The sequence below is a fragment of the Xyrauchen texanus genome, chromosome 27 (genome assembly GCF_025860055.1).
Source record: "Xyrauchen texanus isolate HMW12.3.18 chromosome 27, RBS_HiC_50CHRs, whole genome shotgun sequence".
NCBI classification, from domain to species: Eukaryota; Metazoa; Chordata; class Actinopteri; order Cypriniformes; family Catostomidae; genus Xyrauchen; species Xyrauchen texanus.
The window spans coordinates 18,326,523-18,342,910 of NC_068302.1; the positions used below are offsets into that span (position 1 = coordinate 18,326,523).

The following is a 16,388-nucleotide window of genomic DNA, read 5'->3' on the forward strand; positions in this document are numbered from 1 at the left end:
CAGGTCAGGACTGCAGGGAGGCCAATCTAGTACCCGCACTGTCCGCTTACATGCACTTGTAATCTGGGCAGTATACAGTCAGGTCCATAAATATTGGGACATCGACACAATTCTAATCTTTTTGGCTCTATTCACCACCACAATGGATTTGAAATGAAACGAACAAGATGTGCTTTAACTGCAGACTTTCAGCTTTAATTTGAGGGTATTTACATCCAAATCAGGTGAACGGTGTAGGAATTACAACAGTTTGTATATGTGCCTCCCACTTTTTAAGGGACCAAAAGTAATGGGACAGATTAACAATAATAAATCAAACTTTCACTTTTTAATACTTGGTTGCAAATCCTTTGCAGTCAATTACAGCCTGAAGTCTGGAACGCATAGACATCACCAGACTCTGGGTTTCATCCCTGGTGATGCTCTGCCAGGCCTCTACTGCAACTGTCTTCAGTTCCTGCTTGTTCTTGGGGCATTTTCCCTTCAGTTTTGTCTTCAGCAAGTGAAATGCATGCTCAATCGGATTCAGGTCAGGTGATTGACTTGGCCATTGCATAACATTCCACTTCTTTCCCTTAAAAAAACTCTTTGGTTGCTTTCGCAGTATGCTTGGGTCATTGTCCATCTGTACTGTGAAGCGCCGTCCAATGAGTTCTGAAGCATTTAGCTGAATATGAGCAGATAATATTGCCCGAAACACTTCAGAATTCATCCTGCTGCTTTTGTCAGCAGTCACATCATCAATAAATACAAGAGAACCAGTTCCATTGGCAGCCATACATGCCCACGCCATGACACTACCACCACCATGCTTCACTGATGAGGTGGTATGCTTTGGATCATGAGCAGTTCCTTTCCTTCTCCATACTCTTCTCTTCCCATCACTCTGGTACAAGTTGATCTTTGTCTCATCTGTCCATAGGATGTTGTTCCAGAACTGTGAAGGCTTTTTTAGATGTTGTTTGGCAAATTCTAATCTGGCCTTCCTGTTTTTGAGGCTCACCAATGGTTTACATCTTGTGGTGAACCCTCTGTATTCACTCTGGTGAAGTCTTCTCTTGATTGTTGACTTTGACACACATACACCTACCTCCTGAGAGTGTTCTTGATCTGGCCAACTGTTGTGAAGGGTGTTTTCTTCATCAGGGAATGAATTCTTCGGTCATCCACCAGAGTTGTTTTCCGTGGTCTTCCAGGTCTTTTGGTGTTGCTTGGCTCACCAGTGCATTCTTTCTTTTTAATAATGTTCCAGTTGATTTGGCCACACCTAAACCTTTGCTATCTCTCTGATGGGTTTGTTTTGATTTTTCAGCCTAATGATGGCTTGCTTCACTGATAGTGACAGCTCTTTGGATTTCATATTGAGAGTTGACAGCAACAGATTCCAAATGCAAATAGCACACTTGAAATTAACTCTGGACCTTTTATCTGCTCCTTGTAAATGGGATATGGAACAGCTGAGCAGCCAATTGTCCCATTACTTTTGGTCCCTTAAAAAGTGGGAGGCACATATACAAACTGTTGTAATTCCTACACCGTTCACCTGATTTGGATGTAAATACCTTCAAATTAAAGCTGAAAGTCTGCAGTTAAAGCAAATCTTGTTCGTTTCATTTAAAATCCATTGTGGTGGTGAATAGAGCCAAAAAGATTAGAATTGTGTCAATGTCCCAATATTTATGGACCTGACTGTATGGTTTGACATTGTTCTGCTGGAAAATACAGGTATGTCCCTTGAAAAGACAGCATCTGTTTGGCAGTATATGTTGCTCCAAAACGTTTACAAATATTTCTGCATTAATGGTGCCCTCACAAATGTACAAGTTACCCATGCCGTGAGCACTGACACACCCCCACACCATGACAGACACTGGCTTTTGGACCTGACGCTAATAAAAGCTTGGATGGCCCTTTTCCTCTTTATCCTGAAGAACACAACAGCTGTTTTTTGTATGAATGAATGAATGTTACATTTATATAGTGCTTTTCTGAAACTACACTCAAAGTACTTTACATTGTGAACAGGGGACTCTCCCCTTTTTTCCAAAATATTTTTGAAATGTAGGCTTGTCATACAACAAACACGATTTCCCTGTTCTGCTTTCCATCTAAGATGAGACCTAGCCCAGAGAAGTCGGCAGCGCTTATGGACAGTGTTGATGTAGGGCTTCTGCTTTAAATAGTAAAGCCTTAACTTGCATCTGTGGATGCAGCGGTGAATGGTGTTGACTGACAAAGGTTTAATGGAGTATTTCAGAGCCCATGTCATGATATCCGTTACAGACCCATAACGATTTTTAAGATGGTGATGTCTGAGGGTCGGTTATCACGCGCATTTAGAAGTGGTTTTCGTCTTGCCCTATACGCACTGAGATTTTACCTAGGGATGCACTGAAATTAAAATTCTGGGCCGAAACTGAAACTTCAGTATGCACTTGGCCGAAAACCGAAACCGAATATATATATATATATATATATATTTTGTGTGTGTGTATAATTGTATTAATATTATACTTTTTCATTAATTTCATGAATTTAATGAATCTGAATTGAAAAACTACAAACCAATAAATTAATCACACTTTTATTGAAAGTAGCACACCAAAATTGGACAGAAAATTTATTAAAACAATATTAAATATTGTTCTTCATTCAGTTCTGTTACAATCAAATTTAACAGATATTATTAACAATTATCCAAATAATGTCAAGTTTTAGAAAACTATTATATGCAAAACAACAGTCAAGTAATGAACTTCGCTAGCATCTTTCAGAAAGTTTAAATATGCAACAGTAATTTTAATGAAAACAACAGGCAAAACACAGAATGGCAGAGGGCCTCTATTTTGTTTATGTAAACGTATGTCCACTTAAAGTGAAAATTATTGTGCAAAACAACAGTGCATGACAGCAGTAACAGAACTAAATCCAACCTCAAACTATAAACAGATTTAGCCTCAAGTGAAGAACAAGTGTTGCAGGGCTACACAAATTTGTATGTAATTGCTATACACATCAAATTGGACTGCTTTCTATTTAATTACAAGTGACAGGTTTCTCTTCAAGAACAAAAGTTGCTCAGACTTCTGACAGTCTCTCCTTTCAGAAAGCTCATCAAGAACATGAGATGCTGCACTGAACAGTCTTTCACTCTCTGTGCTGGTGTTTGGGGCAGATAAATACCTGGGTGCAATCCGCGCAAGCAATGGAAAGCGGTCTTTGTTTATTCGCCAGTAGTCAAGGGGATTGTAGTTTCTGGCAATGGGTAGTTCAGCTAGATACGTCTCAAGTTGTGGTGTAGCTGCGCAAGTTGAGGCATTGCTGTGGATCAGGGTGCTTTCCTGTAGAATCTCTTGCTGTACTCTGTATATTGAATTGGATGTCGTGTTTTAGGTGGTGTATCAAACCTGTCGTGGAAAAGTTCTTCGGCACCATACCCCCTCTTGAAATTTCTGCTGAACAAACACTGTAGAACGCAAATTTGATGTCCTTATCAGAAACTTTCCACACCGCTGATATGATCGGCCTTTGTTTGGTAGCGCTGTGATAAGGGCTAGATCGATCCAGAGTGAAATCTGAGCACTGAGGGGCGGGGCGAGGAGGTATATATTTTCGGCCTTTTTTCTCTTTCGGACAAAAACCGAAAGTGCCATTTTCGGCCGAAGATGTTCGGCGGCCGAAATTTCGGTGCATCCCTGATTTTACCGGATTCCTTGAAACTTTTAACTATATTTTGTACTGTACAGGATGAAATGCAAAAAAAATCCTACCAATATGTCTTTGAGGATCATTGTTCTGAAAGTGCTGGATTATTTGCTGCCACATCTGTTAGCAACTTGGTGAGCCTCCACCCATCCTTGCTCATTTATATATGTTCCTTATATAATATAACTTCATTGCCTCACCCATTTAACATCAACTGTTTCATATCACCTTGTTATTTCAACTCATCAGACTGTTATTAGTCCTAAATTGCCCCTGTCTCAACTTTTTTGGAATGTGTTGCAGGCATTAATTGCAGAAATTACATATACAGTGGATATAAAAAGTCTACACACCCCTGTTAAAATGACAGGTTTTTGTGATGTAAAATAATGAGACAAAGATAAATCATGTCAGAACTTTTTCCACTTATTGTGACCTATAATGTGAACAATTCAATTGAAAAACAAACTGAAATCTTCGTGGGGGAAAAATTTAAATTAAAAACCTTACAATAACCTGGTTGCATAAGTGTGCACACCTTCTTATAACTGGGGATGTGGCTGTGTTCAGAATTAACCAATCACATACAAAGTACGTTGTCTTTATACAGTTTTTGTTTGAATATAAGTCAAAGTCAATTTACAAATCAATCCTTTTTGTTTTTATTGTCATTTTTTATACTGTGCCAACTTTTTTGTAATTGGGGTGGTAACATCTGGACTTTATTTGAACAGAAAAAAAGATCCATTTAATAACTGTCAAATGAAGACAATAAAGATGATAACAGACCCATTTATTGAAATATATCATCATTATTTCTCCTACCAATAGCACTGTAAGCATATTGTCTAATCTAAAAGTCAAAACTATTATATAAGTGTTATTCTCGTTAAACTTAGTCTCATATCTTTTCACACATTTTATTTGACTTTCTATCTGTCTCGTAAATGCTCTTAAAATTTTATTAAGTTCAATTGTGGAATTTTATTGGAACCTGAACAAAAAAATATTAAATCAAAGAGGATGAAAATAATAATAATAATAAAGATATCACTTGCCTAAATTGCAAACTGGGCATTCTGTAAATGAACCAGATGTATGCTCATATGATAAAAATTATGGAAAGTTTCCAAAATTCCAGTAATTTTAGTCTATTCTCATTAAAGCTGATATGTGTTAAAGGAATAGTTCATCCAAAAATTAAAATTTCATCATTTACTCACCCTCATGCCATCGCCGATGTGTATGACTTTCTTTCTTTTGCTGAACACTAATTAAGATTTGATAAGACTATTTCAGCTCTGTAGGTCATCACAGTGCAAGTGAATGGGTGTCAAAATTTGGATGCTCAAAAAGCTTATAAAAGCAGCATAAAAGTAATCTATTTGGCTCCAGTGGTTAAATCCATGTCAAACATTGTTTTGTTTTATGGTCCTGACCAGCCTGATGCAGCAACATTGACTTAACCACTGGCTTTAGGGCTGTCTGTTTAAATTCAGAAAAGCTTTTTAAAAGCTATTTTTAGTTTTGCAATTCTGCTTGGTGGCACTACTGGAGCATAAATTATATACTTCTGCTTTAAATGTGATATTTTCCTTAAAGTTTATAAACATTATACATTTTTTTTAGATCAAATTTAGATTATAATCAGGATGTTATTTATATTATCTTTTCCTTTGTGCCAACTTTCTCACACACATGCACACACAGAGGAGAGACTTGCACATTCCTGTGAATTCAATCAGCCTACTCTCCTGAAACTCAATGTACCATAACACAGAACAAACCTGATGAATATCTCCTTATGGTTTCACACTCAGCCTGTGCTACCAGCCAAACCTGAAAGAGCTGCTCTTTCTCTGCATACCATGCTACCGGCAGACATGCCCCAGTGAGCCTAAGTGGGCTAAACTAACATTTTTGCTAATGGATAAAGCAGATTGGCCAATGACTAAACCAAATCAGGGCTGCTTTCCTCATAATATGGACCCATAAAGGACAGTGCTTCACAGAGGTCAGAGGCGTAGTGAAAAAGGAAAGAATGTTGAAAGCATGACATCATCTGCCAGGAAAGCACTGTGAAATAAACAAATCATGAAATTAAGATTGTCTTGTTGTGAGATAGAAGTTGAATATAGAGAAGATAGAGTTGTGTGAAGAGTTTCAGAGCCTGATTATGATGTCTCTCAATTAATTTGTTTTTACTGATTATTGGTCAATAATGATTGACATCACTGAATATATAACATATATCTGCACACCATGACTGTATTAGAAACAGCTCACTATTAAATACTGTTCAGAAAGTCTTGCAAATGAGCGGACTGTATAAAGGGCATTAGAACTGATAAAAATGTTTATAAAGGCTGTTTCTCTGGTGTCTTCACAGAAACTCCTGGAACTGAATAACTTGCACTCCCTGGTGTCTGTGGTTTCTGCCCTTCAGAGTGCACCGATATTCAGACTCAGCAAGACCTGGGCGGTAAGATCTACATGACCATTAAACAACATATTGATTGGTTGACTGAAAAGAGCATAATGGTTTTGCAGTACCTTGCTTTACACTGTAAACCAGTGGTTTTCAACCTTTTTTTTATGAACGCCCCTCTACTTCATTACCCCTAGGAATTTTGAATCTTAAATTCAAGCAGATGGAGGGCTATATCTGGGGCCTATACAATGAAATGTGAACTAATAATAAAAGTGATATTGTTAATATGTTTTACATTTGTATTTTTGAAAAGTTTAATTTATTAATGAATTATTCTTTTTTTTAAATCGTTTTAACAGTGTTTTTTGTAACTTCACTACCATCATGTAACATGATTTAAATAAAACAAACTATGACATGTTTGTAATTATAAACAGTAGACCTACTCTAAACACATGTAAAAACAATAAATACAGAATATAAATATTTATAAGTTTTATCAAAAATGTATTATATTCCCTCACTCCCCTAGTGTAGCCTATGATAAATGTAATACAGCTGAAGTAGTGATAAGATAATAATTATTATCAATCTATTTCTGCCTAAAGTACAGTTAGTGTTACTATAGTAAACTCAAGGGTGGTGATGTTGAATTCTGTGCCAAATTCATTTTGAGAACCAAGTGATATACTCCAAGTCTAGATAAACATTTTAATGCAAAGAGGAACTTGATGATAGATTTGCTTATGACGGATTAACACCCACCATCAGATGGGTCGCTAGACTTAAAAATCAGATGAACCGCGGTACAAATGCTTACCAAACCGTATAATTGAGAACCAACTGATATACTCCAAGTTTATATAAAATATTAATGCAAATGTGAACTTAATGATAGATTTGATTATTAATAAATAAACTAATTTGCTCTCAGCTCCCCTGACATCCTTTGAACGCCCCCTGGGGATGGGGGTGGTACCGCCCCTGTTGAGAACCCTTGCTGTAAACATTTAAAGATACTTAAGGCATCATTTGGTGTTCTTCACATGCCACACCAGGATCCTCTAAGATCCTCCATCCACCATATATATCTTGTAGGGATAAAGAGTAAGTTCCTCAGAGAACTGGAAGGGTGTCTGGAGGCTCTTTAGAGGTTTCCTACAGTGTGGCAACTGAGGAACCCCAAACTGTGCCTTAAGTATCTTTATTTTTACAGATAAAAGTACCTTTATCAGTATACAATAGTTTAAAATATCTGATGTGAGAGCATTGGCTCATTTCAAAAGCTTTTTTGGTCTTCTTCACCAAAAGATTGGCTCCAATGCTGGATACCTGTTTCTAATAATGTATTAAAAAAGTTTTATTTCTGTAACGCTGAGTATTTTTAGTGTTATTAAATGAGAAATATCTTTCATTATATATTCTGTTTACTTGTAGGGGACATATTATGTATAACCACCAAATGCTGGCTGTTCTACTGTATAATTTAGCTGCCACTGCTGTGTTTGTCTTTATTTCTCCAGTGCTCTTGGATTTCCATTGATCTTATTCGCAGAGATGTAGATGAGAAGACAGAGTAGTTGGTCTGAATACATGACAGTCGGGGTTCCACACGTCCTGGAAAACCTAGAATTTTGCAATGTAGTTTTCCAGTCATGGAAAATTAGAAAAATACCTAAATGTCCTGGAAAAATAGTGATTTGTCCTGGAAAATATTAATATAACCATTTTACTGTGTTTCTAGCACCGTTACAAGCACAAAAACATGGTAATGATATGACTCAGAATAGGAGTCAAATACAAAACGTTTTTCACTGCTGGCGGCTGCACATTGTGAAACAACATTAGTGATTAAAAGAAAATGATCCCATAATTTACATAACCATCCAAGGTGTATGTGACTTTCTTCTTTCAGCCAAACACAGTCAGAGTTATATTAAAAAATATCCTGTCTCTTCCAAGCTTTATAATCTGAATGTACCTTAGAATCTGAAGCCCAAAAAAGCGCATCCATCCATCAAAAAAGTAATCCATATGGCTCCAGTGGGTTAATAAAGGCCCTCGGAAGTGAAGATATGCTTCAGATATGTTTTGGATGCGCTTTTTTGGGCTTCAAAATCTAAGGTACCATTCACTCCAATTATAAAGCTTGGAAGAGCCAGGATATTTTTTAATATAACTCTGATTGTATTTGGCTGAAAGAAGAAAGTCATATACACCTAGGATGGCTTGAGGATGACTAAATTATGGGATCATTTTCATTTTTGGGTGAACTAACCCTTTAATGGCGCTTGTACCCTCATGATTGGTTACGCGTGCTTTGCTTAAGCGGCACATGCAAAGTAAGAAGCGGCATTCGTGAAACATCTCGTTCATAAGCAAACTGAATGACCTGATACATGTATCGACCGACTGAATGAGAGGGGAATGTTGTTTGTTTATTTCAGCATCGGCATGTGAGTCTACCTTGTTCATTATGGAGAGAAAAGGTTGGAAGAGCTGTTAATGTGTAAAAGTGACTGATGTTTCTGCACGTTGAGGGGATGTCACGACTTGTGTCAGTGCTGCCAAATACATTGAAGTCTATGATGTGACGCGTCAGCACAACCTCAGCTCCAACTTCACACCATGAACCTCACACCAATGAAGTGTTTTTCACACACGTTGTGCCTCACAAATGATGTCTTTGAGAGTACAAAGCTACATTCAATATTTTAAAAAGGTTGAAATTTATGAAGAGATGTTGAACGTCTCATAGTTTCCCTCTTTGTCCTTCCAACGTACCATCCCCTTTGAAATCAGTGCATTCGCAGCATTCTCTAATGCACAAAAGCGCGGACAAAAGGGGACAAAGCTCCACTTGACGCTGGTGTTTAGCGGAGATTTTGCAACTCATGTGAAATGCACTTTACAATGACGAAGGGACATCAGTGAAACTCAAAATGATTGTTATTATGCTATTATTGTTTTCTTATCTGATAAAAATAATGTTCAGCAGTTTAAATAATGTAGGAAAATGATACAGTACATCTGCTTTGTTTTTATAATGCTTAAACTTTCTACTGAAGTCAGTAGATTTGACATGCAAATTTTAAAAATGTAGAAGGTAGGGACGTTATTGATACTCATTATTATTATTATTATTATTATTATTATTATTATTATTATTAGAATATTATTGTTGTCTTTTTGGATGTAAAGTCATGCTCGTCCATTCAACTGAATGGAAATTATAGATCTGCTTTGTTCTTATAATGCTTAAAACTATAAAGTCTCTTGGCAGATTTCGATCCTGAAAATTTCAAATGATTCAATGACTCACTCATAGCACATTAGACTTTCATTTGTTGCCACCTAGGCTGTGGTAGAGCAGGTCGGCTGCTTATCGCAGAGTTGGCGGTTCAATTCCCACACAACTCCACATGCCGATGTGTCCTTGGGCAAGACACTGAATCCCAAGTTGCTCCCAATGGCAGGCTAGCGCCTTGCATGGCAGCTCTGCCGCCATTGGTGTGTGAATGGGTGATTTGGACACAGTGTAAAGTGCTTTGGTAACCCCTAAAGTTAAAAAAGCGCTATGTAAGTGCAGACCATTTACCATTTTACCATCTCCAGAAGGGGTCACTAAACGAATCAATTACATTATGTAAACATTTTTTTTCCTGTGTGATAAGTGTAATTTCCTAGTTTCTAATGCCTCAAAAGTATAGAAAATGGCTATTATTCCCCACAAACTTTGCTTTTGTGACCATGACAGTGATATTTAGAAATGTACCTATTTCCGATGAAAAAACAGGTGAATTTGTGTCTTTTCGTTCACATAAAGTCAGAAAAACAACAACATATGAATCCAAATTAACATGTATTTATACTAAAGTAGTACAAATTGACTAAATTGTAAATCACTTTCACGAATCAGCCCCCAAATGTAGTCTCCCATCATGTTCTCATTATACTGTCCTTGGTAGCGGCGTTCAAAGTTCAGTATATACTGATGGAAGTGCTTGCCTTGCTCCTCCGAGTATGCTCCCGTGTTCTCCTTGAATTTATCAAGATGAGCATCAAGGATATGGACTCTTAGGGACATCCCATTGTGCCATAGTTCTTCACCAGAGTCTCAACCAGCTCCACATTGTTTTCGGCCTTTTGATTGCCCAGGAAGCCCCAAACCACTGTGACAAAGCTGTTCCATGCTGCTTTCTCCTTACTAGTGAGCTTCTTGGGGAATTCATTGCACTACAGGATCTTCTTTATCTGTGGTCTGAAGCTCAGGCAGCTTAGGGAAGAAGTCTTGAAGTTACTTGAAGGCTGCCGACTCCTTATCTAGAGCACTAATAATTGTTTCATACGGCCCAATTTGATGTGCAGTGGTGACATTGGCACCTTCCGGGGGTCCAACAGTGGCTCCCATTTGACGTTGTTCCTTCTGACAGAGAACTCCATCTGCTGTGGCCAGTCTCACCTGTAGTAGTGCGCCTTGGTGTCTCTGCTGTCCCAAAGGCAAAGATAGCAGGGTGGAAACTTGGTAAAACCTCCTTGGAGACCCATTAGGAATGCCAACATTTTTAAGTCTCCTATGACCTCCCAGCCATACTCATCATACTTCAAGGCATCCAGCAAGGTCTTGATATGTATCCATTTAGGGAGCTGAAACAAAACTGAACTGGTGGGCTTAAGGCCCCTGTATTTGTACTACTATTTATATTACTGGAAATTTCGAGAAATTCTAGAAGTTACTCCAAGTTTACCCAGCACTGAAACTATCTGGAATGTTCTGGAAAATAGGTACATTTCAAAATATCACTGTCTTGGTCACAAAAGCAAAGCTTGTGGGGAATAATATCCATTACTTTTGAGGCATAAGCAATTAGGAAATAACACTTACTACCCAGGAACCCCCCAAAAAATTTATAAAAAAATGTCTGAACCTATTTGTGAAACAGAAGCAAGCCACAGCACAGAATATACAGACTATGTATTTATTTAATAAAATTATTGCTTTACGGGGATTAATAATTACACTATGCCATGGCGCATACTGCTAATCTGGAGGTGAGAAATTTCCGTCAAAAACACACAGAAATGGCTAAATAAAAGCTTGATTTAAATGGACACATGTTTTTGCTTAAATATTACACTTGTTGGGCACATAAAATGTCCTGGAAAATTGTGGCTTGAAAAGAGTGGGAACCCTGACAGTGAAAGACTGAACCCATTTGATCCCTTTCTGAACATTTAAGTGGCTTTGACAATTTTGAAAGAGCTGCTTCCAAGATCTTGTTTACCAATTCCAAAGTTTTAAACCTATTTATAAGCATGGGGGTGGGGGCAGTATAGGGTTTATGCGCTCTACTGACAAAACTTACAATCAGTGTGAAGTTTCAGTCCTGCTGAATTATTAGTGTATGTAAGGGTTCTTGTTTCAAAAGATAATAGCATATATTTATCTCCATTTACATTCTAAAGTATACCAAATGACATATGAATTTCTAAGAGACAGTTTATTATGTGTAATCATTGTGTGCTGCTCTGCATGTCACATTTTCCATTGCTGTAACTACTGGTATTCTGCTTACAGTATGTGCCTTTATGCATTGCCTTGTAATTAAACCTCCAGTACCAGATGTATTAGAAGAGTAACCAAAAGTAATGAAGATGTAACAATGATCTAAATTTGTCTGATACTCACTATTTTTGTTATTATTAGATTAGATTAGATTCAACTTTATTGTCATTGTGCAGAGTACAAGTACAAAGACAACGAAATGCAGTTTGCATCCAACCAGAAGTGCAAAAAAAGCAGAAAGGTGCAATGTGATATTCAAGTGTAGACAGGTGGTGCAAAGGCAGGACAAGAAATATATTGCAGTGTTATAAAAGCAGAATAAATATGGCTATGTAATATGAACAGTGTATAAACAACATGTACAGATATGTGCAATGTAGTAGCAGTGACATTAAAAGTAGTATAATAATATAGATATATGCAGTGTATTAGCAGAATATATAATAAGAAAAACAGAGTAAATATGAATATTCTGTATGAACCATATAGACCGATATGTACAGCTATGTGCAGTGTGGTAACATTATAAGGGCACTAAGAATAAGTGTATGCGCAGGATGAATAGTATGAAGAGCAGTAGAATATGGCTATGTATAGGTGTAATTACAGTATGTACATTTTTAAATAAATAAATAGAACAGAATGGGTGGGAGAGGTTAGTGCAAATTGTCCGGGGGGGGGTCAATTGTCACCGGTATGCAGAGCTAGAGTTCAGTAGGGTGACAGCCTCAGGAAAGAAGCTTCCTCTGAAACCTGCTGGTTCGGGTGTGGCGGGACCTGAAACGCCTCCCGGAGGGGAGTGGGGTGAACAGTCTGTGGTTGGGGTGGGAACAGTCTTTGATGGTGCTGCACGCCTTACGCAAGCATCGTTTGCCCTGGATGTCCTCGATGGAAGGGAGTGAGGAACCGGTGATGCATTGGGCAGTTTTCACCACCCTCTGCAGTGCTTTCCGGTCATGGGCAGAGCAGTTGCTATACCAAACTGTGACACAGTTGGTGAGGATGCTCTCGATGGTGCAGCGGTAGAAATTCACCAGGATCTGAGGAGACAGGTGGACCTTCTTGAGTCTCCTCAGAAAGAAGAGATGCTGGTGAGCCTACTTGATCAGGGTAGAGGTGTTGAGGGTCCAAGAGAGGTCCTCAGAGATGTGGACGCCCAGATACTTGAAGCTGTGACACACTCCACCTCAGTCCCGTTGATAGAAATGGTGTGTGTGTGTGTGTGTGTGTGTGTGCCTTCCTGAAGTCCACAATGAGCTCTTTGGTCTTCTTAGTGTTGAGAGCCAGGTTGTTGTCAGTGCACCACGATGATAGGTGCTGAACCTCCTCCCTGTAGGCCGTCTCATCGTTGTTGTCTGCAAACTTGACAATGGTGTTAGAGCCATGTACAGGTGTGCAGTCGTAGGTGAAGAGGGAGTAAAGGAGAGGGCTCAGCACACATCCCTGTGGTACGCCAGTGTTCAGGGTGATTGTTGAGGAGGTGTGATTATCTAACCTAACAGACTGAAGTCTGTTGGTTAGGAAGTCCAGAATCCAGTTACAGAGGGAGGAATTGATGCCCAGTTCACTGAGTTTGGTGATCAGTTTGGAGGGAATGATGGTGTTGAATGCTGAACTAAAGTCAATGAACCGCATTCTCACATAGGTGTTTCTATTGTCAAGGTGGGACAATAGAGTGCAGAGTGAAGTGCCGTAGAGATGGCATCCTCTGTGCTCCTGTTCTGAAGGTAGGCGAATTGGAAGGGGTCCAGCGAGGGTGGTAAGCAGGTCTTAAGCTTGTGATGGGCCAGGACCAGCCTCTAGAAGCACTTCATAATGATGGGGGTGAGTGCAACTGGATGGTAGTTATTAAGGCTTGTTGCATTGGAGTGTTTTGGCACCGGCACAATGGAGGTGGTTTTAAAGCACCTTTATTGAAGTAAACTTGGAAGTCACTTTCAAGATAGAAAGTGCTGCCTTTTAAAATAGATTCCACTTGAGTGGAATGATGCTAACATCATTTCACTAATCATAATCATATCAGCAGCACCTGAGAACGAGTGAACGAGTACTAGTCAGGTGAAATCAGTCTATCATTCTGATTGGATTATAAGAGCAGATTGATTGCTACAAAAGGAGGGAAGAAGTGCTTCCAATCATTGTGTTCTTGTTAACAGTGGTTACCTCTAAAGAAAGACATGCAACCATCATCGATTTGCATCAAAATGACCTCACATGCAAGGAAATTGCTGCAAAGAATATTGCACCTGAAAGAACCATTTACTGGATCATCAAGAGAGAGGTTCAACTGCAGTGAAGAAGGCTTTAGGATGTCCCAGAGTGTCCAGCAAGCACCAGGACCGTCTCCTCCTGAGGAGTCAGCTACGAAATTATGTCACCACCAGTGCAGAGCTTGCTCAATATTGGCAGCAGGTTGGTGTGAGTGCATCTGCACGCACAGTGAGGCGAAGACTTTTGGACAATGGCCTGGTGTCAAGAAGGGCAGCAAAGAAGCCACTTCTCTCCAAGAAAAACATCAAGAACAAACTGAAATTCTGCATGATGTACAAGGATTGGACGGCAGAAGACTGGTGCAAAGATATTTTCTCTGATGAAGCCCCTTTCCTACTGTTCGGAAAATCGATAGTCCAGAGAAGACAAGGTGAAAGCTACCATGAGTCCTGTGTTGTGCCAACAGTGAAGTATCCTGAGACATCCATGTGTGGGGTTCCTTTTCATTCAAGGGAGTGGGCTCTCTCATAATTATGCCCAAAAACATTGCCATGAATAAAGAATGATATCAAAACGTGCTGCAAGAGCAACGTCTCTCAATGATCCAGGAGCAATTTGGTGATGATCGGTGCATTTTCCAGCATGATGGAGCACCATGTCACAAGGCAAGAGTGATAATGAAGTGGCTCAGTGATCATTACATTTTAAATTTTGGATCCGTGGCCAGGCAACTCCCCAGATCTTAATCCCATAGAGAACCTTTGATATCTTTGACCGTTGTGATGCCTCTCACTGTGTTTTCAGTACTGTGTTTATTCCTTTCATATGTACCATCACACATATGTGCCGGTTAATAACTGGGCCCCTCAGCATCACACACATGAGTGTCTACAACAGCCAGTTACATCACAAGCTGCCAGATTCGGCTTTCGAGTCAATCTGGTCAATCAGTGGTCAATCTCCAATCTGGTCAATCAGTGGTCAATCTCCTGTAATTTATATTTGCTCAAACAGTTACTGGTACAGTCTTTTAAACCATAAAATAAGTTAATTTTATATGCATACATTCAACTCGTCACCAAAATACCATGATAAAAATGATCACTCTTATATGTCATGTCTTATATGCACAGTGAAGACATCAAAAGTGATCTTCCTCCGATGTGTGCTGAAATGTTTGTTTACATTAGTAGCGGTTGTCATTCGACAAACAAATAGCTACTCTTTTAGTGTTTTCAAGCACATAATACGTTTATTTTACGCAACAAAATACCACAATAACAGTTCAGAGCTTGTATATGCAAATGTTGGTCCAGCTATCATTGTGAGGACTCCATAGACATAATGATTTTTATACTGTAAGAACTATAGATTCTATCCCCTAACCTTAAACCTAGCCCTCGTTTTCACATTTAAAAAAAACAGAAATTTTTTTGAAACTTGCTGGTTAAACGTCAGTATTCAATCATTAGCACCAGCGATACAAATAACAATGCTTCCTCCACACACTGTGAATATCAATAATGGCTGATACAGAACAGTATCTGGCCAGCTGTTTGGCCTTCCCATTGGACATACCTGTAACCCCCTCACTACAAGCCTATGAGAGCACTTGAACCACCTACTGATATTTCACTTAGAAAGAACCAGGCAGCGCAACAAAAAATAATTGATTTATATACAGTATTCAAAAAGATAATAATAAATGAGAAGTGAAAAATACAGTACAAAATATCAAGACAGGATTAGATTTCTAAAATGACCTCTTGTGTTAGCTTAAAAAAAATCAGCTAATGTGGTCTGTCTTTTCTGAAGTTGTGTGATGGAAAAATACAGATGTATTCAATTTGGACAGGATTCAAATCCCAAAGGATGTCTGTTAAACACAAATTTAGGCCTAGCTAATCAAGTCCTGTCCAAAAACCATAAAACCGTTCTGGATTTTCTGATTCCCAGATCACTGAAGAGTCCAAAAATAGTCCAAAAATAGCACAGTCAACTATAGGCCAGTTTTAATTGTAGATTTAAACATCTCATTCATTGACTTGTTAATAATGAAAAGACACTTGCATGTATATGCTGACTATAATGATTGTTTGAGGTCTTGCTCTGCAAATAGCTTATGTTTCATTACTCCTGGCACAGACTAGAGTGCGTAATCCTTTATGTCATTTGTTCCAGCCAATTTCTGAACCGCTTGACTTCATGGCCTTGTTTCCACTTATTTGAAGATTGACTGCTGATTTCCCAGTGGGCATGCAATGGAGAAAGACAGCCCTCGGAACATACAGTAGTAAAAAAATCTATATGTGACTTTATCCTTATATATCCAGCACTTTTATTGGTCGGTTCTGTTCATGTTGTGGAGTCAGGAAAATAAAAGCTTCTTCTATTTGTGATACATGCATATAATGTGTAGTTGATATTATATACTTTTGGAAGTTGACCTGCAGTATGACATGCTGTACACAGTGT

General features: G+C 38.6%; 1 protein-coding gene across 1 annotated transcript in view; it reads left to right on the forward strand.

The window, feature by feature from the left end:
• ralgps1 (Ral GEF with PH domain and SH3 binding motif 1) overlaps positions 1–16,388 on the forward strand; it is a 178,395-nt gene that overhangs the window by 38,076 nt on the left and 123,931 nt on the right. The window contains exon 8 of the mRNA XM_052093784.1: positions 6,095–6,187. Within this exon, the coding sequence (XP_051949744.1) occupies positions 6,095–6,187 (93 nt within the window). The remainder of the gene's footprint in view (positions 1–6,094; positions 6,188–16,388) is intronic.